The sequence below is a fragment of the Chiloscyllium plagiosum genome, chromosome 17 (assembly GCF_004010195.1).
Source record: "Chiloscyllium plagiosum isolate BGI_BamShark_2017 chromosome 17, ASM401019v2, whole genome shotgun sequence".
Taxonomy (NCBI): domain Eukaryota; kingdom Metazoa; phylum Chordata; class Chondrichthyes; order Orectolobiformes; family Hemiscylliidae; genus Chiloscyllium; species Chiloscyllium plagiosum.
In genome coordinates this window covers 23,179,622-23,207,300 of record NC_057726.1, presented here as the reverse complement: position 1 = coordinate 23,207,300, position 27,679 = coordinate 23,179,622, and the positions used below count along the sequence as shown (strand labels likewise).

The window sequence follows — 27,679 nt, the reverse complement described above, 5'->3', positions numbered from 1 at the left end:
CAGGCCTTAATTGGTGGCAGGTCAGGAAAGCCTGCAGTGGATATTTTCTCCCAGAGGTTAGTTGGTGATGTGGCAGACAGAGGTAAGTATAACACCAGGGCCAATTCATCCAATTAATTCCTGCTTTCAGCTCTTCCCTCATCACCTAAAGAGGAGGAGCTATTCCATCCATCATGTATTCTTGGATAGTATAGAATTCTTAAAAGATGGTTAAGATGCAGTTACTTTTGCAGATACTGTTGTGTTTGAATGCCCTCTGATATCGAGCTGTGAGCCTATAGCATTGGAACAACTTGTCATCCACTCTTGGCTCTATGAGTTCTTATTCTTTCCACTATTTCCTCACTAAGACTAAAGGAAATTCATCTTCTTGTCACCCAACAGTAACCTGTTCTTCATGAAGACTGCTAAGGATTTTCGGGATGGACATATTTGGTATTCAGTTCTAAACCGCCCACCGAGGAGTCCCTTTACAAGAGTACAACGTGTGTCGTGCTGTTTCTCCTTGCTTCTCTGTACAATGTTAACAAGTATTATATTCTGGGGAGTGCCAAAGGATCCTGCCCAGCAAAAAATGGATCTAGGTAAAGTCAATAATTATTTGCTAAAATGTCTTTTCGTGAGATTGGATTTGCGAATGAAATTGGCCATTTATAGCATGTGGAAATGTTAGATCAGCGCTATGTTAAAAATGAAGAGCATATGGAAAAGCCTGTATAAGAGTGAGGTGTTGCAGAGATAAACAAAATAGTTTACAGAAACCTTTCAGAGTCAGCCAGTAGCCACTAATAACTAAGGAAGTCATCATTAGCATCACATACAACTGGAAGAGACAGTAAGAGCCTCAGATCATGTGGGACAGAACTTCAAGTCCTATCCTAATGGCTGCTCAAACCCTGAGGATACCTCAAATTAATATACACTGTCATAAAAATATTCATCCTTTAACAGAAATGAGTGTTGAGTATTTAATCTGTTAGGCTGTACTTGGTGTACTGTGCACAGTTTTCATCTTCATAATATGATAATGACATGGAAGCATTTGAAAAAGTAGGAAGAAGATGGTAGCAGCAGTGAGAGATTACAGATATCAGGAAATATTGATCAGGTAAAACCCTCCTCTTTTGAAAAGAGAGGATGACCTTGGTGTTTAAAGTAATGATTGAGTAGAACAGGACAAATGTGAGTGAACATTTTTTTTATTTGCTCATGGGATGATGTCAAGACAAGGCCAGTATTTATTTCCCTTCAGAAAGTGGTTGTAAGCTGCTTTCATGAATCACTGCAGTCCATGTGGCTTAGGGAATTATAGGACAATGCAAAACTAGGGACCATCTAGAGTGAGAAAAAACAGCATTACTTGGAAATGAGCTGATTGGTTGTACTGGAGCTCCATTTTGAAGTACACAAGACGAGTGAGACCACATTAAAACAAGATTGTGACTAAGAAATTAGATAGGGAAATAAATAGAAATATTAGATTTTATTTACCATCAAATTGTGTTAATGATCCACATCCTTTTCATGATCATTAACTATTTCCTTTCGCAAAGGGATACTGATTTCACTTTTTAAAAGTGGTAAGCCACTTCCTTGTATTGCAAAGAAAACCAGAGAGTAGAGCTATGACAGCAACATGTACAAATGTTGTGACGACACAGTGGTGTTCAAACTTGTATCATATCAACTTGTGAAAATATATCTCTCTGAAAATTATGGCACTTTATGACTAAGTAAATGGAATATAAATCCAAATACTTTGCAGGTTTTCTGAAATGTCCATAATGGATTACATATTCCAGGCAATGTGCTATGAGCAATTACCTTTGATTGATGTAATCTGTTTGCTGTCTAATTTTTAAATTGCAGGTAAACTAATGTTTAAATAGTAAATATCATCTCAATTGTGTACATTTTAACCTTCATTTCTTTTTACTATTTTCCTTGTTTTTCATAACTTTCTTGCAAATATAAAATTTATTAACTAAGATCCTTTTAAGCGCCTGCTTTATAAAGAACACAGTCAATATTTTTATTCCCACAAAGCCTTATGGGTTCTTCCTTTCTCATTTGATCTAACTTTACTTTCTACACAGGCAAGATTGAATTTACCTGGCAGCAAGTGGTGATTGGTTTTGAAAGCTCACTGCTTATGTTCCCCATCAATCTTCTCATCGTGCAGATTTTCAGAAACATCCGGCCAAGATCTAAAGGGAAGCATATGGAAAGGAAACAAGGCAAACATGGCCGCATATCGCCTTCCTTACCAGCCTCTTCTCAAAGTCTACAAACTTGCTCGCTCACACCTCAAGCTGTTATAAAGGTTGTCAAAAAAAATCAAAAAATCTGTGTGTCACCTTCTCATATTAAGAAAATTGATATCTTGTTAATCATCAATAATTACAACTTTTAACAAATAACACTATTTGTAATTATATCACATCTAAGCATTGAGAACAGCCTTCAACAATATCACAGATAGTTGTAAGGGAAATACTGCACAACAGAGAAAGAGGTTAGAAAGGGTCTGGACGCTTAGCCAGTCAGATTTTGAGACAATTTTTAAAGGAGATTTTAAAGAGTCTGAGGGATCTGAGGAGAGTTTTACTGAGAACAAGATTCCAGCAATCGACACAGTTACCACCAATAATAACATAAAAGGAATGGGAACCACTAAATCTCCGAATTGAAGGATTGAAGTCATAATTTGCATAGAGTCATAGAGTTATACAGCATGGAAACAGACCCTTCGGTCCAACTCACCCATACTGACCAGATATCCTAACCTAATCTAGTCCCATTTGCCAGCTCTTGGTCCATATCTCTCTAAACCCTTCCTATTCATACACCCATCGAGATGCCTTTTAAATGCTGCTATTGTACCAGCCTCTACTACTTCCTCTGGCAGCTCATTCCATACACTCAAAACCCTCTGCGTGAAAATGTTGCCCCTTAGGTCCCTTTTATATCTTTCCCCTCTTACCATAAACCTATGTCCCCTAGTTCGAAACTCCCCTACCCCGGGGAAAAGATCGTGTCTATTTATCCTATCCATGCCCCTCATGATTTTATAGACCTCTATAAAGTCGCCCCTCAGTCTCCGATACTCCAGGGAAAACAGCCCCAGCATATTCAGCCTCTCCCTGTAGCTCAAATCCTCCAACCCGGGCAACATCCTTGTAAATCTTTTCTGAACCCTTTTAAGTTTCACAATATCCTTCCGATCGGAAGGAGACCAGAATTGCGTGCAACATTTTAAAGTGGCCTAACCAATGTCCTGTACAGCAGCAACGTGACCTCCCAACTCCTACAGTCAATACTCAGACAATAAAGGGAAGCATACCAAATGCCTGCTTCACTATCCTATTTACCTGCAACTCTACTTTCAAGGAACAATGAACTCCAAGGTCTCTTTGTTCAGCAACACTCCCTAGGACCTTACCATTAAGTGTATAAGTCCTGCTAAGATTTGCTTTTCCAAAATGCAGCACCTCATTTATCTTTAAACGAGATCTTAAAGTGTAAATTGTCCTTCAAACAATTTCTTCTCCTGATTATTATTTGAATAAAAATGAGGTTTATTACTTTAAAAACAAACAGATCAGTAGTTCAAAGGCTGGAATTGAAAATCATTTGCTATTTAAGTAAATTTGTTACCATTCCAGAAGAGATGGAAGAAAGGTAAAGATGAAATGGAAATAGTATGTTACATTTCATGAAAGCACTAAGATGAGTAAATTATATTGCACACTTAGGACATCCAGAGAATTGCAAACTCACTAACAAAAACATTGAAGAACCCGTTACCAACACTGGATAAGGATTTGAGGCAAACAACTGATATCAACAAACTTTTGGCACTAGTTGAAAGTATTATCCGGGAACAAAATAGAATGGACCATGAGTTTTACAATGAGAGTCGCAAGAAAGAGGATACACTCATTCTCAGCCTTGGATCAGTTGACTTACAAGGTGAGTTTGAAGGTGTCTGGTAACAGTGGACAGAATTTAATGAAGGTAATGAGAGTCTCACCTTCTGGTTGGAGAGTTGGAGAAAGCTGCATGTCTCTGCTACATTAACTGGCAGTGGCGGAACTTATCTGGGACCTCATGGGCAAACGTCCCAACTACTGAGAGCTGCAATCAGCCACTAGTTGGCAACTCTTCATTTCTCAACACTGCCTTAGGCAAGGTGGTGGCTGCTAATGGTAATCCACTCACCCAAAACTAAGAATCACCACAGAGGCAGACAATGATAGGGTGGTGGATTAAGGAGGAGTCAGGTGCAATGGTCAGGGACTTGACTCTCAGCCATTCCCTCCTTCCTGATGCTGGGTCCTTTGATCCGGCATAGAGTGTCTTTAAATGAGTGACGCAGCTGGGAAGCCTGAAACAATCCCAACAGAGTTTGCTTTTTGGACATGCCGAATGAGAAGTCTTCCATGGCAGGATGAGGCACAAAGGAGGGCATTCATTGATTCCAGATTCACACCAATGGTGTTAAATGTTTCTGAAATGACAAAGTTTGCCACTCAGTTTCAGGGCAGTTAGAATAGGCAATAAATGAAGACCTTTTCAGCAATTCCATCAAAGGATACAAATTAATGAAACGTTCTATGATTTCTAGTTGATTGCAGTCTGGAGATGTTTCAACAAAACATCACTGACTGCAACTTCTGCACTTCTTCATTTAGCTACAGATGTACAGATTCCAGATTTCACTATGAGTTTGAGTAAAACACTGAGTGTAACAAACATTGAGAATTCATCCATTATTTCTCCAATGTAAAATCCAGGCTAGATCCTGGACTGACTCACACTTCTGTCTGAGGCAAGAGTGCTGCTATTGTGTCAAGTTAACCCCTTTCTAAAATTGTTCTCAGCTTGTGCACAGCGTTCCAACTAGGCATGACTTTAAATTGTGGTGCAAATGACAAAAATGATATTTGTATCATAAATCTGTACTTAACTGCTGGATAAAACACCTTTAATGCTTTTTACAATCAAGTATTTATTCATATTATTGCTAACATGCCCATGGTTTGTTTTTAATTTTGCCCACTTTCAGCAAGATTTCTTCATTAAAGGACACAACAGCATTATCATACTTCAAATATTACAGCAATGTAACTATATTGATCCAACTTCATTCTTAGAATCTTGACGCAATGCAAACAGTGTAATTTACACAACTGACAGCCATTTTCTGGAGAGCAAACAATTATGAAATATGCTACATCCAACCAGTAGTTACTAACTCTCCCTTATTGCTTTTAGAACACACCATAAGCTCTGATTCTGAAAAGCGTGTGATGGATAAACAAAGGTGAAGTGATTATAATCATTATCTATACCTGCAGTTCCAGCATGTGGAGAATGAACTGGATTTTCTGGATTCGAGCAAATTCCAGAGTCCACAGAGCTACACTCGAGCTGTCCGGCAGGTTCAACACATGAAGGACCTTCTGGAGAATGCTATCCTCTGCTCCAATTCAGTTTCAGAAAGGTGGGAATTCCTTTCTGGGATTATAAGAAAGAGGGTAACTCCTTAATAGTATATCAGTGTGACATAATCCCCCAGGTGAGGTTTGAACCCATATCTATCCAGGCAAGATTATTGCTTAGATTTTTTGTTAAAATTATCAAAGTGACTGTGGGAGACGAGAAACTGGGTACAGGATATTTGGGAAAGACAGATAGGAAAAGGTGGAAGGATGACTTTGAGAAATAATTATGCTGTAAATACAATAGAGAGGCATTAGCTAAACTCAGGAAACCAATGCGCAGAAGTGGTTTGGATTGAGATGACAAATGATAAAGTCAAGAATTCACTTGTGAGAATGGTGTGCAGGCTCACAACAGGAAGCACTCTGTACAATGGAGTAAAAAGGAAGAGATAATAGGAGATTCTCCAAAACATATGGTGATAATGATGGGGTATTTTAGTCAACATATAAAATGGAACAATTAGATGGGCAAGAGTAACCAAGAAGAGAAGTTCAGAGAATACTTTCAGAATAGTTTCTTTGAACAGCATATCCTGGAGCTGACCAGACAGCAACCTAATAATATGGATAAATGTGAGGTTATCCACTTTGGTGGCAAAAACAGGAAGGCAGATTATTATCTGAATGGACTTAAGTTGAGAGAGGGAAATGTGCAATGAGACCTAAATATCCTTAAACTCCAGTTACTGAAGGTAAGCATGCAGGTGCAGTAGGCGGTAAAGAAGGCAAATTGTTTGTTGTCCTTAATAGTGAGAGGATTTATGTACAGGAGCAGGGATATGTTGCTGCAATTGTATGGGGCATTGGTGAGACCACACCAAGGAATATTGTGTGCAGTTTTGGACCTTGTCTGAGAATGGACATTTTTGCTTTTGAAGGATCGCAGCAAAGATTTACCAGATTGATTCCTGGGATGGCGGGACTGACTTATGAGGAGAGATTGAACCAGTTTGGATTGCTGTTCAGAATAATGAGGAAGGAATTTCATGGAAACTTATAACATTCTAACAGGACTAGACAGGGGACATGTAGAAAGGATATTCCCATTGACGGAGGAGTCCAGAATCAAGGGTCACAATCTAAAGATGTTGGGTAAATCATTTAGGACTGAGATGAAGGGAAATTTCTCCACCTGAGAGTGATGAACCTGTGTAATTCACTACTACAGAAAGCAGTCATCACCAAAACATTATGAGAGTTCAAGAAGGAGTTTACTGAAGCACTTGTGACTAAAGGAATCAAAGTATATGGGGAAAAGTAGGAGTGGGCTAGTGAGTTAGATGATCAGCGATGATCATAATGAATGGCAGAGTAGGCTTAAAGGGCCAAATGACCTACTCCTGCCTCAATTTTCTGGTTCCATGAAAGCTAACTGTATTATTATAAAGGGAACTCAATCCAAAAGTAGGACGCTTTCAGTTTCATAGGGCACTGGTAAGATCTGGAGTACTGTGTACGTTGTTGGTCTCCTTATTTAGGAAGGATATAAATGTGTTGGAGGCAGTTCAGATAAGGTTTACTAGAATAATGCCTGGAATCGGAATGTTGTCTTAAGAGGATGGGGTGCATCAACTTGGGTTGTATCTGCTGGAGTATGAACTGTAAGAGGAGACTTGATTCAAGTATTATGTCAAATTTGTTCATGAATTGTTGGTACCGCTGGTTAGGTCTGCACTTTACTGTGCAGAAGGCACTTAAGATTCAACTGAATTGCTTTGCGTCTGGAGTCAAATATAAGCCAGACCAGGTAAAGATGGCAGGTTTCCTTCTCCAAAAAGAATGAGTTAACTAGAGGGGAACCTCAGTGGATGAACTGGCTCATGCTGCTCCCACGTACATCTCGGACCATCTTGGACACCTCACTCCTCTTTCTTGACCACTCCATTTCCATCTCCAGCAGCAGTCTCCTGATGGATGTTTACTATAAACCCACAGACTCTCACAACTACCTGGACTACAGCTCCTCCCACCTTGTATCCTGCAAGAATTCCATCCTGTTCTCCCAATTCCTCCGCTTCTGCCACATCTGTTCAGATGAGGAGGCATTCCACTCCCAAGCATCCCAAATGTCCACCTATTTTGAACAATATGCTTTTACCACTTTGTCATCCAGACAGCCCTCCACCACACCACCTCCATTTCCCATTCCATTGCTATGAAGCCTCCCCTTCTAAACACAAACCCCCCTTGTCCTCACCTACCACGCCACCAGTCTCCACATTCAACGCATTATCCTTAAACACTTCCCCCAACTCCAACTAGACCTCACCACCAAGAACACCTTACCCTCCCACCCTTCTCTGCCTTCTGCAAGGACCGTTCCCTTTGATTGTCCTTGGTTTCTGCCACTCTCCACACCAACCCCTGAACCTGTAGGTACCTTCCCCTGCAACCGGAAATGATGCAAAACCTGCTGGTACACCACACCCCTCACCTTCATCCAAGGCCCCAACCAGTCCTTCCAGGTGAGACAGAGGTTCACCTGCCTCTCTTCCAACCTAGTTTACTGTATCTGATGCTCCCGATGTGGTCTTCTCTGCATCAGAGAGACCAAACATAAACTAAGGGAATGTGTCGCCGAGCATCTCAGCTGGGCCCACAGGGGCTGACCAAACCTCCCAGTCACTGCCCATTTTAATTTCCCTTCCCACTTTCTTTCCGACATGGGCGGCACGGTGGCACAGTGGGGCGGCACGGTGGCACAGTGGTTACTACTGCTGCTTCACAGCGCCAGAGACCTGGGTTCAATTCCTGTCTCAAGGGACTCTCTGTGTGGAGTTTGTACATTCTCCCCGTGTCTGCGTGGGTTTCCTCCGGGTGCTCCGGTTTCCTCCCACAATCCAAAAAATGTGCAGGTTAGGTGAATTGGCCAGGCTAAATTGCCTGTAGTGTTAGGCGAAGGGGTAAACGTAGGTGAATGGGACTGGGTGGGTTGTGCTTCGGTGGGTCGGTGTGGACTTGTTGGGCCGAAGGGCCTGTTTCCACACTGTAAGTAATCTAATCTAAAAAAAAGACCATCCTTGGCGTCCTCCATTGCCACAACGAACCACACTGCAAATTGGAGGAACAACATCTCACCTTCCACCTGGGCAGCCTACAGCCCGGAAGATAAAACATTGAGTTCTCCAATATTCAAATAACCTCACTTCCCTTCCCCCGACTCCCTTCCCAGCCTTTCCCCCTCCCTTCCACTCCTCCCAGCCACCAACCGGATTCATTCCTCCCATTGACCAACCACGTCATACCCTCTACCTGTCTTCACCTATCCCACTTCACCACCCTGACCCTGCCACCCCCTTTATCTGCAGTTCCCTGATACCTACCCCAAGTTCTAAAGAAGGGTTATGCCCGAAACGTGAACTTGTCCAGCTCCTGATGCTGCCTAACTTGCTGTGTTCTTCCAGCATCCTGCTTGTCTGCTCACATACATTTCAGCAGCTAACTCCAGAGCAGCACCAATCAAAGCTCACCAACCTGTCCTGCATGGGAATCTTTAAGAAAGGAAAGGTAAACTATAAATACATTTTTTAAAAGAATCCTAGATGTACTTTTTACTCTAATATTTTCTGGGTAGAATTTAATGTTGAGAAGTTCACTGGAACCATTACATTAATCCAAATGTTAAAGGTTGTCTAATTATCAGTTTTTATCCGTAACCTCTCATTCCTTTCTCTGCAGGTTCTCTCCTACCCCTAGTCTTTCTGAAGACAGCAAAAAAGGACATTGTTCGAAAGGGTTACCCTGGTGGTTTGTCTTCATTGGATGGGCTTTGGTTGCAGTGACCAGTGGTGTATCAGCCTTCTTTACCATGCTGTATGGATTACACTATGGCAAAGACAGTTCAATCAAATGGCTCATCTCCATGGCCATCTCCTTCTTTGAAAGTGTTCTAATTACACAACCTTTGAAGGTAATAGACAGATGGTGTGCACTTGAACCCAGTTGCATCATCAAATGTGATGATAATGAAGTGTTCTTCTCTATGTTAGTGAGTTACTACAGTTATGGTAAATTATAAGACATAATTTGGGGATATGCAGGAATATAGAGTTGAGGGCAAAATCAGATCAGCCAGGATCTTATTAATGCGGCTTACACAATTTCCTTGTTTGTACTGTTCACATAACTTACAGATATATTGTATAAGTGATCGTGGAGGATGAGGGGACACATCCTTAATCTCCAGGATTGCTTTTTACTTCCAAAATATCCTCCCAGCCTATGGATAGAATCACAAACATGCATGTTTTAGGACACCAAGGGTATAGATGAAAATGAAGATGGAGGGTTTAGGAAATGGAGGCAGTTAGAGATGGGAAAGTAAATAGTCATTAATTGACAGCATTATGTTCTCAATAGCAGTGGGTGGAAAGTTCAGCCATGGGCTCACTTACTCCTGACTTAATCCTGACAAAGGGGAGAGAAGAGCTGAAAATGTGTTGCTGGAAAAGCGCAGCTTTTCAGCTCTGATCTCCAGCGTCTGCAGTCCTCACTTTTTCCTCTCCAAAGAGGAGAGAAGGCAGTTGACTTCACCGGTAGTGTTAGACCACATTTTAAAATTGGTGGGCACCCATTTAAGACAGAGATAAGTAATTTTTTTTCTCTCAGTCAGTCCTTTGAATTCTCTTTTTTGAAAAGGCAATGGATGCAGAATCTTTAAACATTTTTAAGGTAGAGCTACATAGATTCTTGATTACCAGATGCATGAAAGATGATCAGGCATAAGCAGGAACGTAGAGTTGAGATTAATATTGGATCAACTATGATCTTATTGAATGGTGGAGCAGGCTTGAAGGAGTAAGTGACCTACTTTTGTTCCTTGTTCGTATGCTGACACACATCTAATTCAATGCCCTTTGCACATCCAAATCATAAGGGAGGGCAGAAGTGTTTGCCCTAGGACTTTTTAGTTACGGACACTTCAGTGCAGGAAACAGCTGCCCAGCATCTACCTTATCAAGCTTCTCAAAGATTTTAGTATGTTTCAATCAGGTCACCTCATATTCTTCTAAACTCCAAACAGCATTGGCCCATTCCACTCTATTTTTTCTCAACCCATACTAATAATCAATCCAGTGAGTCTTAACTGCACTACCTCCAAGACAGACAGACCTTTCTGTAGATGAAGAGATCAGTACTGTATAACAGCACTCCAACTATAGTGTCACCAAATCTGTTATGATTGAAACAAGACTTCTTCACTGATATATTGCAATCCCTTGCAATAAAGATCAAAATAGAATTTGTTTTCCTGCACATTAACATTGAGATTGATGTATGAGGACCCCCAAGTCTCTCGCTGCCAACTAGCATTTTATGAGTCTTGCACCATTTAAAAACATTCTGTTTCCCCATTTTCTTACAAATGTGGATAATTTTGTATTTCCCTATTAGTCTCCACTTTCCAGTATCCTGCCAGACACTTACCTTGCTCAGAGATCATTGTTAGCCTCTTCTCAGCTTACTTTCCTACCTGGCTGTGCATCGCCAACAAATATGGGAATAGTATATTCCATCCCTTATTTAAGTAATTGATACAGATTTTCAGAAGCGGTGAACCCCAAACATTGATGGCTGCACTCTGCTAGATAGTCATTTCCAATGCAAAATAAACTGTTTATTCTCACTCTTGTCTGTGTTCACTCAACCTCAAACCATGCTAATATATTACCAACCTCATGACCCCATATATCGTCTCATTAAACTTTACTAACCTCATTAAGATTTCTTAAAACCCATATTTCATTTTGCCAATCAAAACAAAGTAACAACAACTACAAAAGATTTAGCAGAAGCAGCATTTTATTTGGGCCAGTGCTCCAGCTCACAGAGCTGAATAGGCAAGGGCTCAATTTCAATGGATTTGAGACAATTGGATCAAATTAATTCAACTTCCAAAGAACTCTTACATAACTCATGTTAAATAATGAGATGGCTGCATTCATGCATGAATTAAGCCGAATTACTGTACCATTGAAATATACCACTGTACATTCTTTTACGAAAAAACTACTTAGTTCAAGCGAATTGGTAAAAACATGTACATTTTTAGACGTAGTCAAGATATACCACCAGAAGAAATATGGAAGGCAACTGAATGTAATTTAAAATGTGAATACATAGCAATAATGAATGAAAGCAAAAGATTCAATTTGTAGCTGGAAATGTTCAATGTACTGGAATAAATCTGACTCATGTGTACTTATGAAAAAAAACTGCGATGTTTCTGTTGCTTCAGGTTTTGGGTTTTGCTGCTTTCTTTGCATTGGTTTTGAAGAAAGTGGAACAGGAAGATGATGGCGAAGGTCCAATTGACAGCACATTATCAACTTCAGGTGATTTCTCTAAACTAAATGTATTGCATGGTGCTTTTCTCCTTTCCTTAACTGAACTTGAATGAAATTAATGCTATGTTATGGACCAGACCAAACCCCCTCAAAATATTTTAAGAAGATGCCTAGATCCTAACTTTTTTTTATTTTATAGATAAATGTGAAGTGTCATGTTCTAGAAACAATGCAACTCATCAAACTACTCAACATTACGAAAAACACAATTTAATGAAACATTCTAGTTAAAATAGTTAAAAGGAGGAATTTTGAATAACTTAATGATTGGAAAACTTAATCAAATATTAGATGCATTACTAATTCACAGTTCTAGTTCAGTAACATCCCATAAACACAGCCCCTGGCAAAAAGGCAAATTCAGACACAGATTCTTACACGCAGTTCTCCAAACCAGGAGGAAACAATATCAAGAGGTATTTCAGAAAGAGTAGCAGCTAGGAAGCATTCACTGAAGCTCCCAACTCTTTTGAGATTCCAATGGCTTCTGATGCCACTGAAAAACTAAAACCCAGCAATCTGTGAGAGCTAGCCACACCCAGGCTGGTTCCATTGTTCCAACTCTGAAAGACCCCAAGGCCTCACAATTTGTTTTCTTAAGTTGTCTTCAGTAGCTAGTTTGGCACCCCTGCTTTACAACCTCTCTTCAAAAAAAAGCAGGACAAAATAATCTTTTAAAGTGACATGCGAAAAAGCTGATTTAGGAGGTTATACCTCCACATGCAAGTCATATAAAAATAGGCCTTTGTGCCCATGTGCTTGAAGGGAAGCAACATTTATTTTCTGGCAAAGATTTTTGTATCTGACAGGAGAAGCTGAACTGTAGGTCAGGTGAAACATTACTAACAATAGGTAAATATGTCTTTTTCTGCCTGAGCTCAACCATATAGAATGGTTGATAATAAATCTTGTGATGTAACGTATAGTTCCACAAATCTAACTTATACTCTCATAAGTCTAGGTCTCTCAAAATGGAGGCTTAACTGTCCCAGCTGCAATAAATACTGTGCAATTTTAAAATTTTTATTCTGGAATTCCAATGCTTCAAAGCTATGTTTATCGAGTTTCAATCACATTTAAGACTAATATGGTATGTTATATCTTTTAGTAAAATCAATAAAAGGAAAAAGGTATCTTCTATTTATTTTGGTTCCCTTCTTGGTTCTTGGATGAACTGTTTCACAGAAGCAGAGAATTTTTGCGGGGAGAAGGAATAAAATGCCCTTTCTCCTGCCAAATGTAGTTACGTGGATATGCTATGGTGCAGTCTGTCAAGATCAATCATTGTAGTGAGGTAGAACAGTGTGGTGCTGGGAACACATCTAAAAATAGGAGTGGCCATTCAGCCCTGCTCTGCTATTCAGTATCATTATAGCTTACCATCCAAGTCAGTACCCTGTTCCTGCTTTCTCCCCATATCCTTTAGCCCTAAGAACTATGTCTAAGTTTCTCCTGAAAACATTCAATGTTTTGGCTTCAATACTTTCTGTGGCAGACATCTCTACGCTATGGTGAGGAAATATCTCCTCGTCTCACTCATACGTGGCTTACCCTGAATCTTCAAACTCTAGACCCTGGTTCTGGATGTTTGAAAAAAAAGTTTGGTTTCAGAAAAGTAGTAGAAATGTATGAAAATAGGATTCATTTTCATAACATATGGTTTTCTGAAGGAGACCCCAACGCACTGCTAACAACTCGCAGAGACAGCAGCAATAATATCTACCAGCCACCACCTCAGATTGAAGTCGAACACATGAAGAAAAATTCCATTAAAGAGCAGAAAGTATTTGGCTTGATCAGGGAAATACTTGGTAAGAAAATACCTTCTTAAATGCTATTTCTTCTAACCTTTCAACTTCTTTCACATGTTTACATTAAGATAGTAACAAGGAAGGGACAAGTTGGCTAGTCTGCAGTTATTAAACCTTCTGTTAATGGAGCCCAGAGTGGCCAGAGATTACAAGATTCATATAATTCGGTGGCTTGCTTAACTCTTGGCCTCATTGGATCACAAAATGATGAAAGATAGAACCCACTGGAAGGAGATTTGTAAAAGAAAAATGTGAAAATGTAAATAAACAGGATTAAGAAAAAAACTACTTTCACAAGATTCCAAGGGAGCTGTTAAAAGCACATTATACAATCCCACTATAAATAGAGTCATTATGATCTACAGCACTGAAAATGGCTCTTCAGCCCATCAAGTCTGCCCCATAAGCTAAAAAGTTACTCACTTTTGACAGTTAACAAGAGCTTCTTCGGGATGTTCTCAAGTAAAGATCTTTATTCCAGTAAATGTTCAGTCTGACTCCACAATTAGTGGTGATGGCATGGTTTTGTTGTGAGATGCAAACATCTTGAATGCTTATTCAAGATGAATAAGCATATTGTTCAGTTTCCTTGATCTAATAATGGAGATTTTAGGATCAAGAAATGAGTTAGCAAGTAAACTACCAGAAACTTGAGCTAAGTGTACGCTTGATCTATTCACTACTGATTAATTTCCGGGTAAAGATTTGTTTAATTTGACAGTATGTTCCTCAATAATGATTAAAGCAGCTTAATGTCTGTTTTAGATGGCCATCCAAACTATTTTTTTCAAAAAAGATTCTATTGAATTTAGCAGCCATTCGGATTTAGACATAGATCATGTGTGTATTGCCATATTGTTCAATTGTTATCTATGCTTTATATTGGTGAGGAAGGTAACAGAATGTTAAATTTCTCTTACAGTATTGCTAGTGTACAGTTAAGATATTAAGGAATATGGTTTGGATTTCCACAAATAAAATGGGTAGCTGAAGTTAGAACATGTTACAGCCCATAGATTCACCTCAGTTGAAATGATCCTGTCACTTTGGGGAGGTAGGGGCAGAATAGACTCAAGCCTGCCAATCCCAGAAACATGGGAGTAGATGTGTGCCAAGGCAGGGATGATTAGAAAACCTGCTGTGATTGTCTGGAGATTCATCCAGTTATTAGGCTCTGTAGCCAGCAGTACTCACAGCTCCTCATCTGCCAGTACTTCTGTGTGCTCTCATATACCCATTTCCACCTCACTGCCAATTTATGTCTCCCTCACCTACTTTCTTGCTCCTTATGCTTTCCATGCCACTTGCATAGCTGCTGACTATGTATAAATTAAGCCAACAATCTAATATAGACCCCTGAGTTGAGTGATTTGTAGTTTTTGAACTAAGCTGAAAAATGTGTTGCTGGAAAAGCACAGCAGGTCAGGCAGCATCCAAGGAGCAGGAGAATCGACGTTTTGGGCATAAGCCCTTCTTCAGGAAGAAGGTCTTATGCCCGAAACGTCGATTCTCTTGCTCCTTGGATGCTGCCTGACCTGCTGTGCTTTTCCAGCAACACATTTTTCAGCTCTGATCTCCAGCATCTGCAGTCCTCACTTTCTCCTAATTTTTGAACTAAGCCAATTATGACATTATGACTGCCATTGGGAAATTTCATCAAAGAGTTCTATTGAATAATGTGGAACAGATGATCATTTTCTTTATCTATCCTGTATCAGGTGGCCTGTCCATCAAAATCAATGGCACTTTGGTTTAAGTCCCAATGACAGGTTATGTCTTTTTGTTTCAAGATTAAAGAGCAAGGGATTTTTTTTAAAAAAATTCAAATCATGGTACTAATCCAACCTTCAAGAGCATCTGTATCTATTCCATCTGCGAAGAACCTTGGAGGTCCATGCAGCAACAAGAAAAATTACAAAAAGCATCAGTTTGGGATCACAGAACTGCCAAAACAATTTGAACTCAGCACCAAGTTCAAATGACCCTGTTTTATTTGGGTTTCCCACCTGTTTGAAGCATACCTGGCCCTTTCCCCAGTTAGAAAATTAAGATCTGTTGGGAAGGGGTAGAAGATCCGTATCTGATTTTCTCCCACTTTTTCAATGGTCCGTAGAATCTTCCTCATCTCACAACAATCCACTTGTTATATTTTCTTAATCTTTTTCTGTACTTTATCCCTTGAAATACATATTTGATAAAGATACACCAATAATATAATTTATTAATGCTTACATATTGAAGTATATGTCTTATGTCCTGGAATAAGATCATCTTCTGTTCAATATTTCCTGTTATAACTGGCTGCTTTACTATGTATTATCAAGGTAATGAATAAATAATGCAAATTGCAAAATATATCAAATAACAGACATTTGTTAGAATGCAATACAGTGAATAATATTAAGTACATAGCCACATTTTTATATTGGAATTCTACAATCCTTGATTGGATTAGTTGATGTTTTAACAAATTTGAATTATTGTGATATTTGATTACAGCAATCGTTTGATGTCATACTTTTTATCACCTTGATTTTTTTTCCAGTGTATTTGGGATTTCTGTGGATGTTGCTGTTGGTTGCGTATGGTCAGCGAGATCCAAATTCTTATTATCTAAATAAAGCCATTGAAAACAGCTTCACAAGTGGTTTTGACGACATCATGAGTTACAATGATTTCTTCAAGTGGGCAAACAGTACACTCATTACAAATTTATTTGGTTTCTACCCAGGTGAGGCAAACAATTGTGTTTCTAAAATATGGGATCATGCATCTATTGTTTTCTACTTATAATGAACAGAAAGACTAGAATTATTAAAGCTGCCACTACCTGAATTAAACCATGTAGTATCACATGATCAAATGTTTTTAATAACAACTATGGAGAAATGAACAGCTGAATATCAACATGCGAGATCTTACTTTAATAATTTTCTACCACCATGTTGAAGAATTCCAGAGTTGTAATAGGAGCATTTTTAATTCTATTTCCTGACCAAATGTGCCATTATCAAGCAACTTGAGCTCAGGCATAAACAAGATCATCATTTACCAAATACTTCAAGGAATTAACCAATGTATTTTACTATTCTGCTAAATTACTGCTCAAACATAAATGTGGGTGAGACTAAGGACATCTCAGACCCTAAGCAGAGATTGTGGCCCAATAATAAAAGTGGTGATTTTGAGAATAGTTGAATTATTAATGAATCACGGACTAAAATTCAAACTGACTTTTCTCCATTACTAATTAGAAAATGTTGTTTCGCTTGAGGTATTCAAAGTCAGAAGTCACGTGATGCCAGGTTATATCCAGCCGATTTATTTGAAATCACAAGCTTTCAGAGTGCTGCTCCTTCATCAGGTGAAGTGTGACATTGATCAAGCAGTACTCTGAAAGCTCATGATTTCAAATAAACCTGTTGGACTATAATCTGGAATTTTGTAATATCTGACTTTGTCAACCCCAGTCCAAAACTGGCACCTCCACATCTTGATTGAGGTACAAAGTTAAAAATCACGCAACACCAGGTTATAGTCCAACAGGTTTAATTGGAAGCACTAGCTTTCAGAGCGCCGCTCCTTCATCAGGTGGTTGTGGAGCGGCACTCCGAAAGCTAGTGTGCTTCCAATTAAACCTGTTGGACTATAACCTGGTGTTGTGTGATTTTTTAACTTTGTACACCCCAGTCCAACAGTGGAATCTCCAAATCTTGATTGAGGTACTTACAATATAAACCATCCTCTGCCCAACTCCCAAATCTCTCAGTCATGATCCTCCCCTGAAAGTTGTACCATCAGGTTTTTGCTCACCTGCATGTTAGTTTTAATCAGGAACGTGACTTTATAGGTTGACTATTTAAATTGGAGCCTAAAGCATTTTTAATTATTAGTGAAAGAAGTAATTGTTCACTGGAACATCAGTTAATTAGTACACCATCTAATAATGACCTAACATGGGCACTGGCATTGGCACTGCTATTTCCCACGTGCTCCTGTTTATCATCAAAATGCTAAGAAATGGAGAAGGTAAGTGAAGAACCCTGCTTGATTTTATCGCTTATAGTTTTATACAATTTGGTAACCTGGATTTAAAAGAAGGCAAACAGTTTCTTTTCTGTTAATTATGAATGTTTTACACACAGTTTCCATTGTATTGCCTAATAATTATAATGAACAGCTCAATTCAATGATTTTTAAAATGTTTACACCAACTTTCCATTTCAAGCAGCATTGTATACATTTCATATTGTACAATGATGATTGGAAAATTAAATCACAATCTGTTCTTTCAAAATATAAATACAAATTGTAACACAACTTTCAAAGAATCTTGCTTGTGTGTTTGATGCTAAGCCATTGGGCAGATCATAAGTCATGATCTTAACTATTCAGCCCAAGAGTGAGATAAAACTAGATTTACACGTTTTGCTTAATGACAAGTGTACCTTCGTTCAGCTGCACAGTTTAGCCATAATAATAGCAAATGATTTTGAGGAATTTGTGTTGGGAGGTATTGCAGGGATGTAACTACCACACAATTCAGAGTGGGGAGTAGTGAAGGCAGAACCATATGTAAGTGGCATTATCTCAGGAGTAAGCAAATTTCCTGTTGCTGAGTAGAGATGTCAAAGTGAGTCAGATTTGGAATATCAAGATGTAATCAAGGAAACAGATCAGGAGCAGAGATGGGACAGATGGTAACTGAGGTTGTTTTGTTGCAGGCACTTGTTTGAGACAAGTATTAATAATGATAGCTGTGGGGATTGTTCAATTGCTCAGGTTTGATTCTAACCTCAGGTTGTCTGGAGTTTGCACATTCTCCTCATGTCCACATGGGTTTCTTCCCACAGTCCAAAGATGTGCAGGGTAGGTTGATTGGCCATGAGACATGCAGGGGTACAGGGATAGGATGCGTTTGAGTGGATGCTCTTTGGAGGGTTGGTACAGACTTGCTGGGCAGAATGGCTTGTTTCCAAACTGTAGGGGTTCTATGAGGGGGGACAGCATTTTTCCTCTTTTCAGGCCTTGGGCAGTGCTAATATATGTACTTACCTCTACCATGCAACAGTCCTTGCCTCCACTTAGCTGCCAGAATTGCTGTGCCGCATGGAACCCAGATAGCAAGGGTAAAACCTCGTTGAGAAATAAAGTAGAAAATACAGAGGCACTTCAAAATATTTAAAACAAGCTGCCCCCTGTACGTGGCTGGTTGCCTATTTTGTCCCAGTCCTCCCTCCTTTTAATTCTGAAGTGAGTATGTTCAAACCTATGGAGTTTGAATTTGAGATTTGTAAAAGATTTCATCATCCCACTTGACACAAAACTACCTGTTCTTGCTCATTAAAATTATCTTTGTAATTTCTCTCTTGAATAATCCACATCGAAAGTACTTCAGGGAGTCTGTAGCAATAAATTAATGAGAAAGCAGATAATTTTATTTTTTAAATTTCAGGTTTTGTCACCGATGGCAACTCTAAACTGGTTGGGTCTGCCCGCATTCGCCAACTGAGAATAAAGAATAATATTTGTCGCGTACCAAAAAAACTGAGGAGTTCTATAAAAGAATGCCATGCTCTGTATTCCTTGGATAATGAAGACCTCTCTGACTACAGCCTCCAGTGGAATGCGTCAGTATCTCTGAATTCCTCAGACCTGGATTATGTCTGGCAATATCAGAGCCAATCAGAATTGCGTAGTTATCCAATCTGGGGCAAACTTGCCATGTACAGAGGGGGTGGCTATGTTGCAGAGTTGGGTACAGATGCACAGGATGCTTACAGGTAACTGGCTTTAGCTGACTGCTTTCAACTCTTCAGGTGCCATTTCCTTTAATCAGTTGACCACAGTTATGCATCATACCAAATAACTGCAAGAGTGTTAACATTCAACAGAGAGACATTTGATACTCAGATTAGACATTCATACAACAAAACAACTGGTAACAATTTGAAGACTATAACTTCTCTTCCTTTAAATTCATTATGTATGTTTTTTCTCAATATAATTATTTCGCCTTTTAAGTAATGTGTGCAATTTCCTGTTTGAGATGTTAGATAGTGAAAGTTCTGGCAAAGGTGCTGGGAAGTGCAATAAATGCACAAGATCCATGTAGAATTATGCAATTTGACTCACTCTCTATAATTTTCATTCAAACTTCCCCTTTCTATCCTCCCAGGCTCTTACTGAGCAATCTTCTCTTCACACCGAACCTCCTGGCAACCTGCCTTGTCAAAATAACTAGTTTGTTAAATAAAATCAAACACTTAGGATGAGAATTTAAGGTTAGGAGTTCTAGCTTCAAGTCTCTCCTGCTCTGGAGGTGTTTCATTACATCCCTGATAGGTTGATTAATTTTAAGTTTGATGGATTTTAATCTTTTCTCATTCAGTAGCTCTATGCTCCTGTGAAGTTGCAAAATTCAAGAATGAGATTTCCCAATGTTAATTTTGAACAGGCTACTAGGCTGAAGAAAACTATTTTGCAAACATTCCCTTTCTCCAACTTGATTCTTCCATTTTCTCACCTTTTTACTGATATTCCTATCATGTGTTGAAATTTATCGAGATGTTGGGAGGATAAGACCATAAGACATAGGAGCAGAAATTAGGCCATTCAGCCCATCGGGTTTGCTCCACTATTCAATCAGGGCTGATAGGTTACTCAACCCCATTCTCCTACTTTCTCCCCATAGCCCCAAAACAAATGTGCAACAGGTGGGGATTGAACCCACACTCTTTGGTTTACGAGACCAACACCTTACCACTTGGCCACCATGTCTAATCTGCTCATTATTTCTTGAAAGATCTTAACTGCTGGCTGGACACTTGGTGAGAGATCTGCATTCCCTCCTCCAAGCAACCTCACCATAAAGCACACCACTAAGGCAATTAACTGCAGGCCCTTCACAGGATCAAGGATCCTTGGGGCAGAATCCTACTTTCTGACAGCTGCCGAGAGCTGCCGAGGTGACTGAGTGAATTATTTAAATAACCAGTGCCCTTCGTGATGTATTCAATGACATGCATTATTCTCTTTTATTCTACAGAGTTCTCAAATATCTATTTGACCACACCTGGCTGGATACCTACACCAGAGCCGTTTTTGTGGAATTCACAGTCTATAATGCAAATGTGAATCTTTTTTGTATTGCTACATTGATATTAGAAAGTAATGCTATAGGTAAGATGAAAAGCCTCATATTATTAAGATGCTGTTATCCTTTTGAACATTCATCAGCATCAAATATTCACAGTGCCACTACTGTATAAATTGGCCATAAACTTACAGGTGTCTCCATCTGCAACTTCTGCTTATGCCCTGATTTACAAAAAAAAGATTTAGAGTGTTGTATATCCCTGTTACCAACAGCACTAATATATATAAAGCTTCAGCCACTGACTTTCATTAGCAGCAATGACCTAATGGATCCAGTGTTCTGGTATCAGGATGAGATCGTTTTAGCATTTAGCTCCACCCCCCAGACATACAAGTCATAAAACCAGTGGGACCAATAATAGGATCTTTAGTGAATAAAGTAGGTCTTTGGAGAATGGCCCACTGTTTTTAGAGGTGTTAGAGTTGTGACAGATACTAGCTACTACAAACCACTCTTCAGAAATTGGGAGAGTCAGCCTGGGCTTGGTCCATGATCAATATAGGAATTATTTTATCATATCTCCTGTACTCTGGCAGGCCTTTGGTACAGTGTCTGCCAATGCTTCATACTGAGCTATTTCTTTGGCAGTTTTGTTTTTGTCAGTAGTGGTTTGCCAATGCCTTCCATTCTCAGGAACAAGGCAAGGATGCAGTTCCCAAAACTACTTTAGCTGGGGCAGGAATCAAATCTGCTTATTGTTGTTATTCTGAAACATAGGCAACAGACTTAATCAACCCCTGTGACACAGTGAAGAAAGTTATTTTTTTTAAATCAAACTGCACAAAATTAGCATTTTTAAGTGGATCAAATAATAATTCTTAAAGCAGATATTAGTTTTTTTTAATTGCTTGATTGTTTCTGTTCATTACAGATTTTGTATTGTGTAATATGCAACCAGGTTTGAGTGGAAATTCAGGGGAAAAAATATGTTCAGTTGAAAATTTAAAATTGACATCCATGAATGAAAATTGTAAGATGTTTCTATATTTCACTTTAGTCTACAAAGAATGGAACTAGGTAAGTATTACAAATAGGGAAGAGGGGAGCACAGAGATTAGTGAAACATCCAAAAAGTGGACCCCTGGGAAACATAAACAACTTGACACACTGTAAATAGATATCCTTTACATAACTTTATCCTTTCCACATGTTGGTTTGGTGAAAACGTAAGACATGACAGCAGGATACAACTGTAACAAGCTAAATATTTATATCATACAATCAATTGGGAAAGTTGTTTTGATGAAAGATTAGAGTTAAAGCTGAGTTGCTCACACTTCCACACGTACTTAAACCATTTTGTCAATTTCAATAAAGATCAGTTTCTTCTCCTGATTGAAACTAGTTGGATTCAAATTCAATGTTCTGCTTTCAATGTGGAAGAGGTGGGACTAAACTTAATATGTGATGGATTTTGTGAGGGAAAGCTGCCACTGATGTATTTTTGCAACTGTTAACAGCCTGCCCAAGTATGCAGTTAATTTAATCACTGGATCTGGGGATATATTCTCTGGCCTTTAGTGAGCAAACATGGTGACTTATTCTGGCAAGTGAGCTTATTGCAATTTCCAGAATAGATATTGTAAATAGAGACAAGCATCTAAGCTCATGTCTGAAATCCTTTGCATGTTATTAAGTATGAGGCCAGTCAAGCAATGCACTGATTTTCCATTCTACTTTGCAGGCGCCTTCTTTACACATTCTACTCTTCAGAGTATCCGTCTCTATCAGTACACAAACGGGTTGCACATTTTTGTTGTTGCAGCTGAAGTGGCATATTTCCTCTTCCTCATCTATTACATGGTGATTCAGGTAAATCTACATGCAAGGACACATTAATGCCAGCTACACAATCAGTGATGAATTTCCATTATTCAGAGAAATTGTACTCAAAAATGTAATCACACTGTTGTGGGGAAAATCATCAGTTTTGGAGTCAGAGTCGGGGTTCAATGACAGAGTTTATTGCACAAGGCAATACCGGAGCTCCGGGGAGAGAAATAACACCAGCAGCACAGATGTCAACTGCGAGTCTTCTCTCGGAGAACATGTCGAGAGATTTTTATACACCTTGTGATACAATAGGTCGGTGATGGGATTATTGACGTTATACATGGTTTGTTTACAGTAATCATTACCGAATCCTTGATAGTTTCGATACAGTCTTTGTCAGTCCCAGTGCAGCCTTTGTTAATTTCCGTGCAGTCATTGTCAGTTCCAGTGTAAACAATGTCAGTTTCAATACCTGCACGAAAATCCATTGCTGTAGTAATGGGCGCTAATCGCTCGTCCTGAGAAGGATGATTACTGCAGCCCTGGCTATTAACATTTCGTATTGAGTCTGTAGCAAGTTGTTAGCATTTCTATAAGAGGTGTTGGCTGGACCCAGACACTTCAGCGGGCAGTGTTTGTTACTCATGTTACTCATCCTCTCCCCCACCCACCTTAAACTAATCAAGTGCATTGTGCTCGCATTCTGGTGGCCTCAGGCAGTGTCTGTATCTGCTCTGCTGTTTCTCTTCATGTTGTGATCTGGCAACCATCTTATGTGTCAAGTTGGCCAACTGATGGCTCAGCGGCCATCTCGTGTGTCCGTGTGCCTAGTGTCACCCTGCCCCGTGTCATCTCCCTCTTCACTCCCCTTTTCTGGTCAAGGAGATGACTTTGGAGATCTCCTGCAGATACCCAATTTACATGTAGAGGTAGGTCATCTCTAGGAGCTCCTCCTCCCGAGGGGTATCATGGAGTGCCAATTTCGTTGAGGGCTCTTCCATGGTGACACTTGCTGCTGGCACAGTCCTTGTCAGTACCATCGTGCAGCAGAGCTTTAAACACCCTAGGCCCACACAGAATACCAGCATGAGTGCAATGAGAAAAACTACCCAATGTGCCAAATAGGGTCCCCATGATTTACCTAGCAACCAATTTAGCCAGCTGTCTGTAATTGTGGCTCCCTGTCGAAAACTGTGCAGCTGGTCTCGGATATTTTTGATGGCTTCTGTAATATTATAAGAGGCATCAATTACATGAGTAATGCAATTGTCACCAATAATTGTGCAAACTCCCCTTGCTGTGCTAATTGATAATCCACCACGTAACGTGTCTGCTGTGTGTAGAGTCTGAGTTCAGCCAGCTCTGTGTTAATTGCTTCCAGAGCTTTCAAGGTGCTATTGCCTAGGATAGTCAGGCCACATACAAGATAATTTCGGTTTTTGGCGCTAATGACCCCTGCTGTGCCTCCCAAAGATAGAGATCACAGGAATCCATATCCCAGAGATGACCCCAAAGTGGTGGGGGTCTGCCAGTCAGCATAAAACTCTTGACTGATGGCGCGGGTCACTGTCCTTCTCTGAAAATGTCCCCCACTGGGGCATGATACTGTAAGGGACACAATTGTCCCTACTGCAAACAGGTTTGGAGTCTCTGTCACGTAAGTCTCTCTAAATAGGAAAACAAATCCTATCACTGCTCGACAACAGACATTGTTCTGTCCTTCTGTTTGTCCGTCCACCCATGTCGCCCCGATCCCTCTTCCTGTTAAGTATCGAATGGGTATGACATGGGTGCCATTGCATTGATCATGTATGAATTGTCTGCCCGCGGTCATATTTAAGCATGCCTGCTTGCTGCAGGTGCAGATAAACTGTCCCCTAGTGACCATACAGTGCTGATAAGTGCACTGAGTCTGGACGCATGAGTCATTTTTGGGAACCAGGGCATAAACGCACCCCCATCACTGTCCTGTGAAGCAGAGTGGGTAGTTACTGGGTTTTGAATGGGTCTTCTCTTCCATGGGCTGGTGGTCCTGTTCAGCTGCACTCACCTCCCTTGGAGTCCCTGCTTGTATTTCCCTATTTGTCCTTTACATGGGACTCCCGAGGTGTCGTGAGGTGTCTACTGATCGCACCAATGGGTAGCAGACAATTTGGTTCCCATGCAAACTTAGGTGGGTTTTACAGAAGAGGTTATCCTCAAAACCTGGTATGCTTGAGACAATTGTAACACCCAAATACAATGAAATACATGCAAACATATACATCTTGTAGGTAAAGATAAAGTTATCAGTAAAATGTCTCTCTGTCAGGAGGTGCAGTCATGCTCCTGTGTGGCTTGTTCTGTTGCGTTTTCGGTACTCTTCCCAGGATGCCTTTGCTGTTTGCACCTGGGGAATGGTCAATGACATTAGTTTGGTCACAGGAGTCTTTAAATAGCTTTAGTTGGGTCCAATGCTACCATGTGCCTTTCCCTTTAATGTCCAGGTAGGCACAGGTGCTCCCACTTATTACCACGTCATATGGCCGATTCCATTTTGGGGCAAAGCCTGGTTTGTCGGGCAGTGTTCGAACTCGGATGAAGCTTTCTGCTGCTGGCACCTCAGGGAAGACTAGATTAGATTACTTACAGTGTGGAAACAGGCCCTTCAGCCCAACAAGTCCACACCGACCCGCTGAAGTGCAACCACCCAGACCCATTTACCTCTTCACCTAACACTACGGGCAATTTAACATGGCCAATTCACCTAACCTGCACATTTTTGGATTGTGGGAGGAAACCAGAGCACCCGGAGGAAACCCACGCAGACACGGGGAGAATGTGCAAACTCCACACAGAGAATCACCTGACTTCGAGTTCCCCTGCCTTGCCCTTTCTGTCCTGTTTGTCAATTACAGATTTCTGCATCCCTTTCAATTGGGCACTTAATTCTATAACATATCACTTGTTAAGACGGACCCGGAGGGTCCCGTCTTTGCGTGTTCTTTTGGAAGGAGAGACTCACACGGGCAACTATGATTAGACGCAGACAGCAGTTTATTCAAGAGACTCACACGGGCAACTATGATTAGACGCAGACAGCAGTTTATTCACAGAATCTTAACTGATTTTTTTTTAATTTCAAAAATATACTTTATTCATATATATTTAATCTATACAATTGGACTTGTCATCATTCTGTAAACATTCCATTTCTTTACGTATCGAAACAGGGTAATCATTCATATTCACAGGTTAGTGCGATTACATTGAGCTCAGACGCCAGCGGAGCCCAAATGACTGCGTGGGCCCCCCCGATCCCGTATTCGATAGTTCATTGTTTCAAGGAATTACTATGTGTCTGACAGGCTAGCCATTTTCAATAGTTTCAGTTTAACTAAATTGACAATTACACTTATGAACTTTAGACTTAAATAGAGCCATTCACACTCACTAGTTATAGAGCAATTCACACTTGTCTAACAGTTACAGATTCCGATCGGTTTCTTTATTAATCCCGAGTTTCGATGGGGCAATTGATACTGGCTGGTATTTACAGGCTCCAAGATTTAATTAACATTATGCATATCCCTTACAAGCTCCAGCAGTCATGCAATCGCCTGCAGCAGCTCGCTTGGCTGTTGTTAACCATTTCAGGGCTGGAAGTGTCACCCTCCCTAGCCCTACGTTAAACACCGCAGTGAAATCTCCCCAACACACTGAATTCTGTCTTTTAGTGGAGCCACATCTGTGCCATATGTGATTATTGTCTCTGGCAATTGCATTGCTCGCCCGGTCATTAATTCATATGGTGTTAGCCCAGTTGCCTGATTCACAGAGGCTCTTGATTTCATCAGTATGGCCAGCAGCACATCAGCCCATGTTCTGCATGAGGCTTGCATAGCCTTTGCTAAAGCATTTTTCAGCGTTCTGTTCATTCTCTCTTACCATCCCTGAGCTCTGGGGTGATAGGGAATGTGAAATTTCTGTCTAATGCCGATTGCTTGGCATACAGTCTTCATGACTCTTCCTGCAAAATGTGTCCCTTGGTCAGAGTTGATCTCAAGGGGTAGGTCCCCCAACCCCCAACCTAGGGATTACCTCCTCCACTAATATTCTGGCCACAGTGGTCGCAGTGCAGCGTTTGGTCGGGAATGCTTCTACCTACCAAGTGAACTCATCGATGATGACCAGGCAGTATGTTTTCCCACAGGAAGGTGATAGTGGTCCTGTAAAATCTATCTGAAGGTGTTCCTAGGGTTCCCTAGGTCTGGGCTGGTATCCCATCCTAACCTTTATGGGTCTCCCTGGGTTATGATGTGTACAAACCATGCATCTGCAGCAGTACCTGGCCACATCTCGCTACCACAGCCACATCTCCTTCCTCAGCACCTGACTACGGAACCAACTGACCCCGCATGGACTCCAGACTACATTCAGACCAACACAGTTTGGACTCAACCAGGACAACCAGTACCTGCAACAAATCGGAAACCTCCAGCAACAGACCTCCCTCTGGATCCTCTGCTCCACGCTCACAGCCATGCACCACTACCTACACTCCCTGCAGTCAGCCCTGCCCCAGCTCAGGACAACACTCTCTTAGACCTGCAAAGGACCTTTGCTGTTCTTCATCCTCAGAAGAATTCATGCACTGAACAAACGCTTTTTCCTAGCCATATCGAACATCAAAGAAAGTAAGTACAAAAACTTTCATGTACTCACCCCCACACTCCGGATTCCTTGACTGTTCCTGAACCTTCTCGCAACCTCCGGAACCACTCAGGCGCCATTGCCCACGTGGCCGCTGCAGCCACCACCATCATGGCGAATGGTGACGTTACTTCCGCACCCACCGCCGCACGGACAACAGCCACCACCAACCATGCAGCCTCCGCATTCACCATCGCTGCAGCCACTTCCGCCCCCAGAGCTGCCGTCGCCGCAGCCATTTCCGCCCCCAGTAACGTCACTCACCTGCTCAAGGACCACACCGCACGCTACGCCACTCCCACGACTAACTCCGCCCCCATGACCAACTCCGCCCCCACGACTAACTCTGCCCCCACTCCCAGCTCCAGCCCCACACCAGGTCCCAGGTCC

The 27,679-nt window shown here is 40.7% G+C and overlaps 1 protein-coding gene and 1 non-coding gene across 2 annotated transcripts in view; one reads left to right on the top strand and one right to left on the bottom strand.

Annotated features, from left to right (window-relative positions):
- pkd1l2a (polycystic kidney disease 1 like 2a) overlaps nt 1-27,679 on the top strand; it is a 145,586-nt gene that overhangs the window by 99,446 nt on the left and 18,461 nt on the right. Inside the window, 11 exon segments of the mRNA XM_043707511.1 lie at nt 385-584; nt 2,097-2,323; nt 3,756-3,972; nt 5,278-5,506; nt 9,186-9,417; nt 11,746-11,842; nt 13,525-13,665; nt 16,211-16,396; nt 19,121-19,448; nt 20,714-20,847; nt 22,509-22,636. Coding sequence (XP_043563446.1) covers nt 385-584; nt 2,097-2,323; nt 3,756-3,972; nt 5,278-5,506; nt 9,186-9,417; nt 11,746-11,842; nt 13,525-13,665; nt 16,211-16,396; nt 19,121-19,448; nt 20,714-20,847; nt 22,509-22,636 — 2,119 coding nt within the window.
- On the bottom strand, nt 20,374-20,453 carry trnat-cgu. The gene has a single exon. It is a non-coding gene; the product is annotated as a tRNA-Thr (tRNA).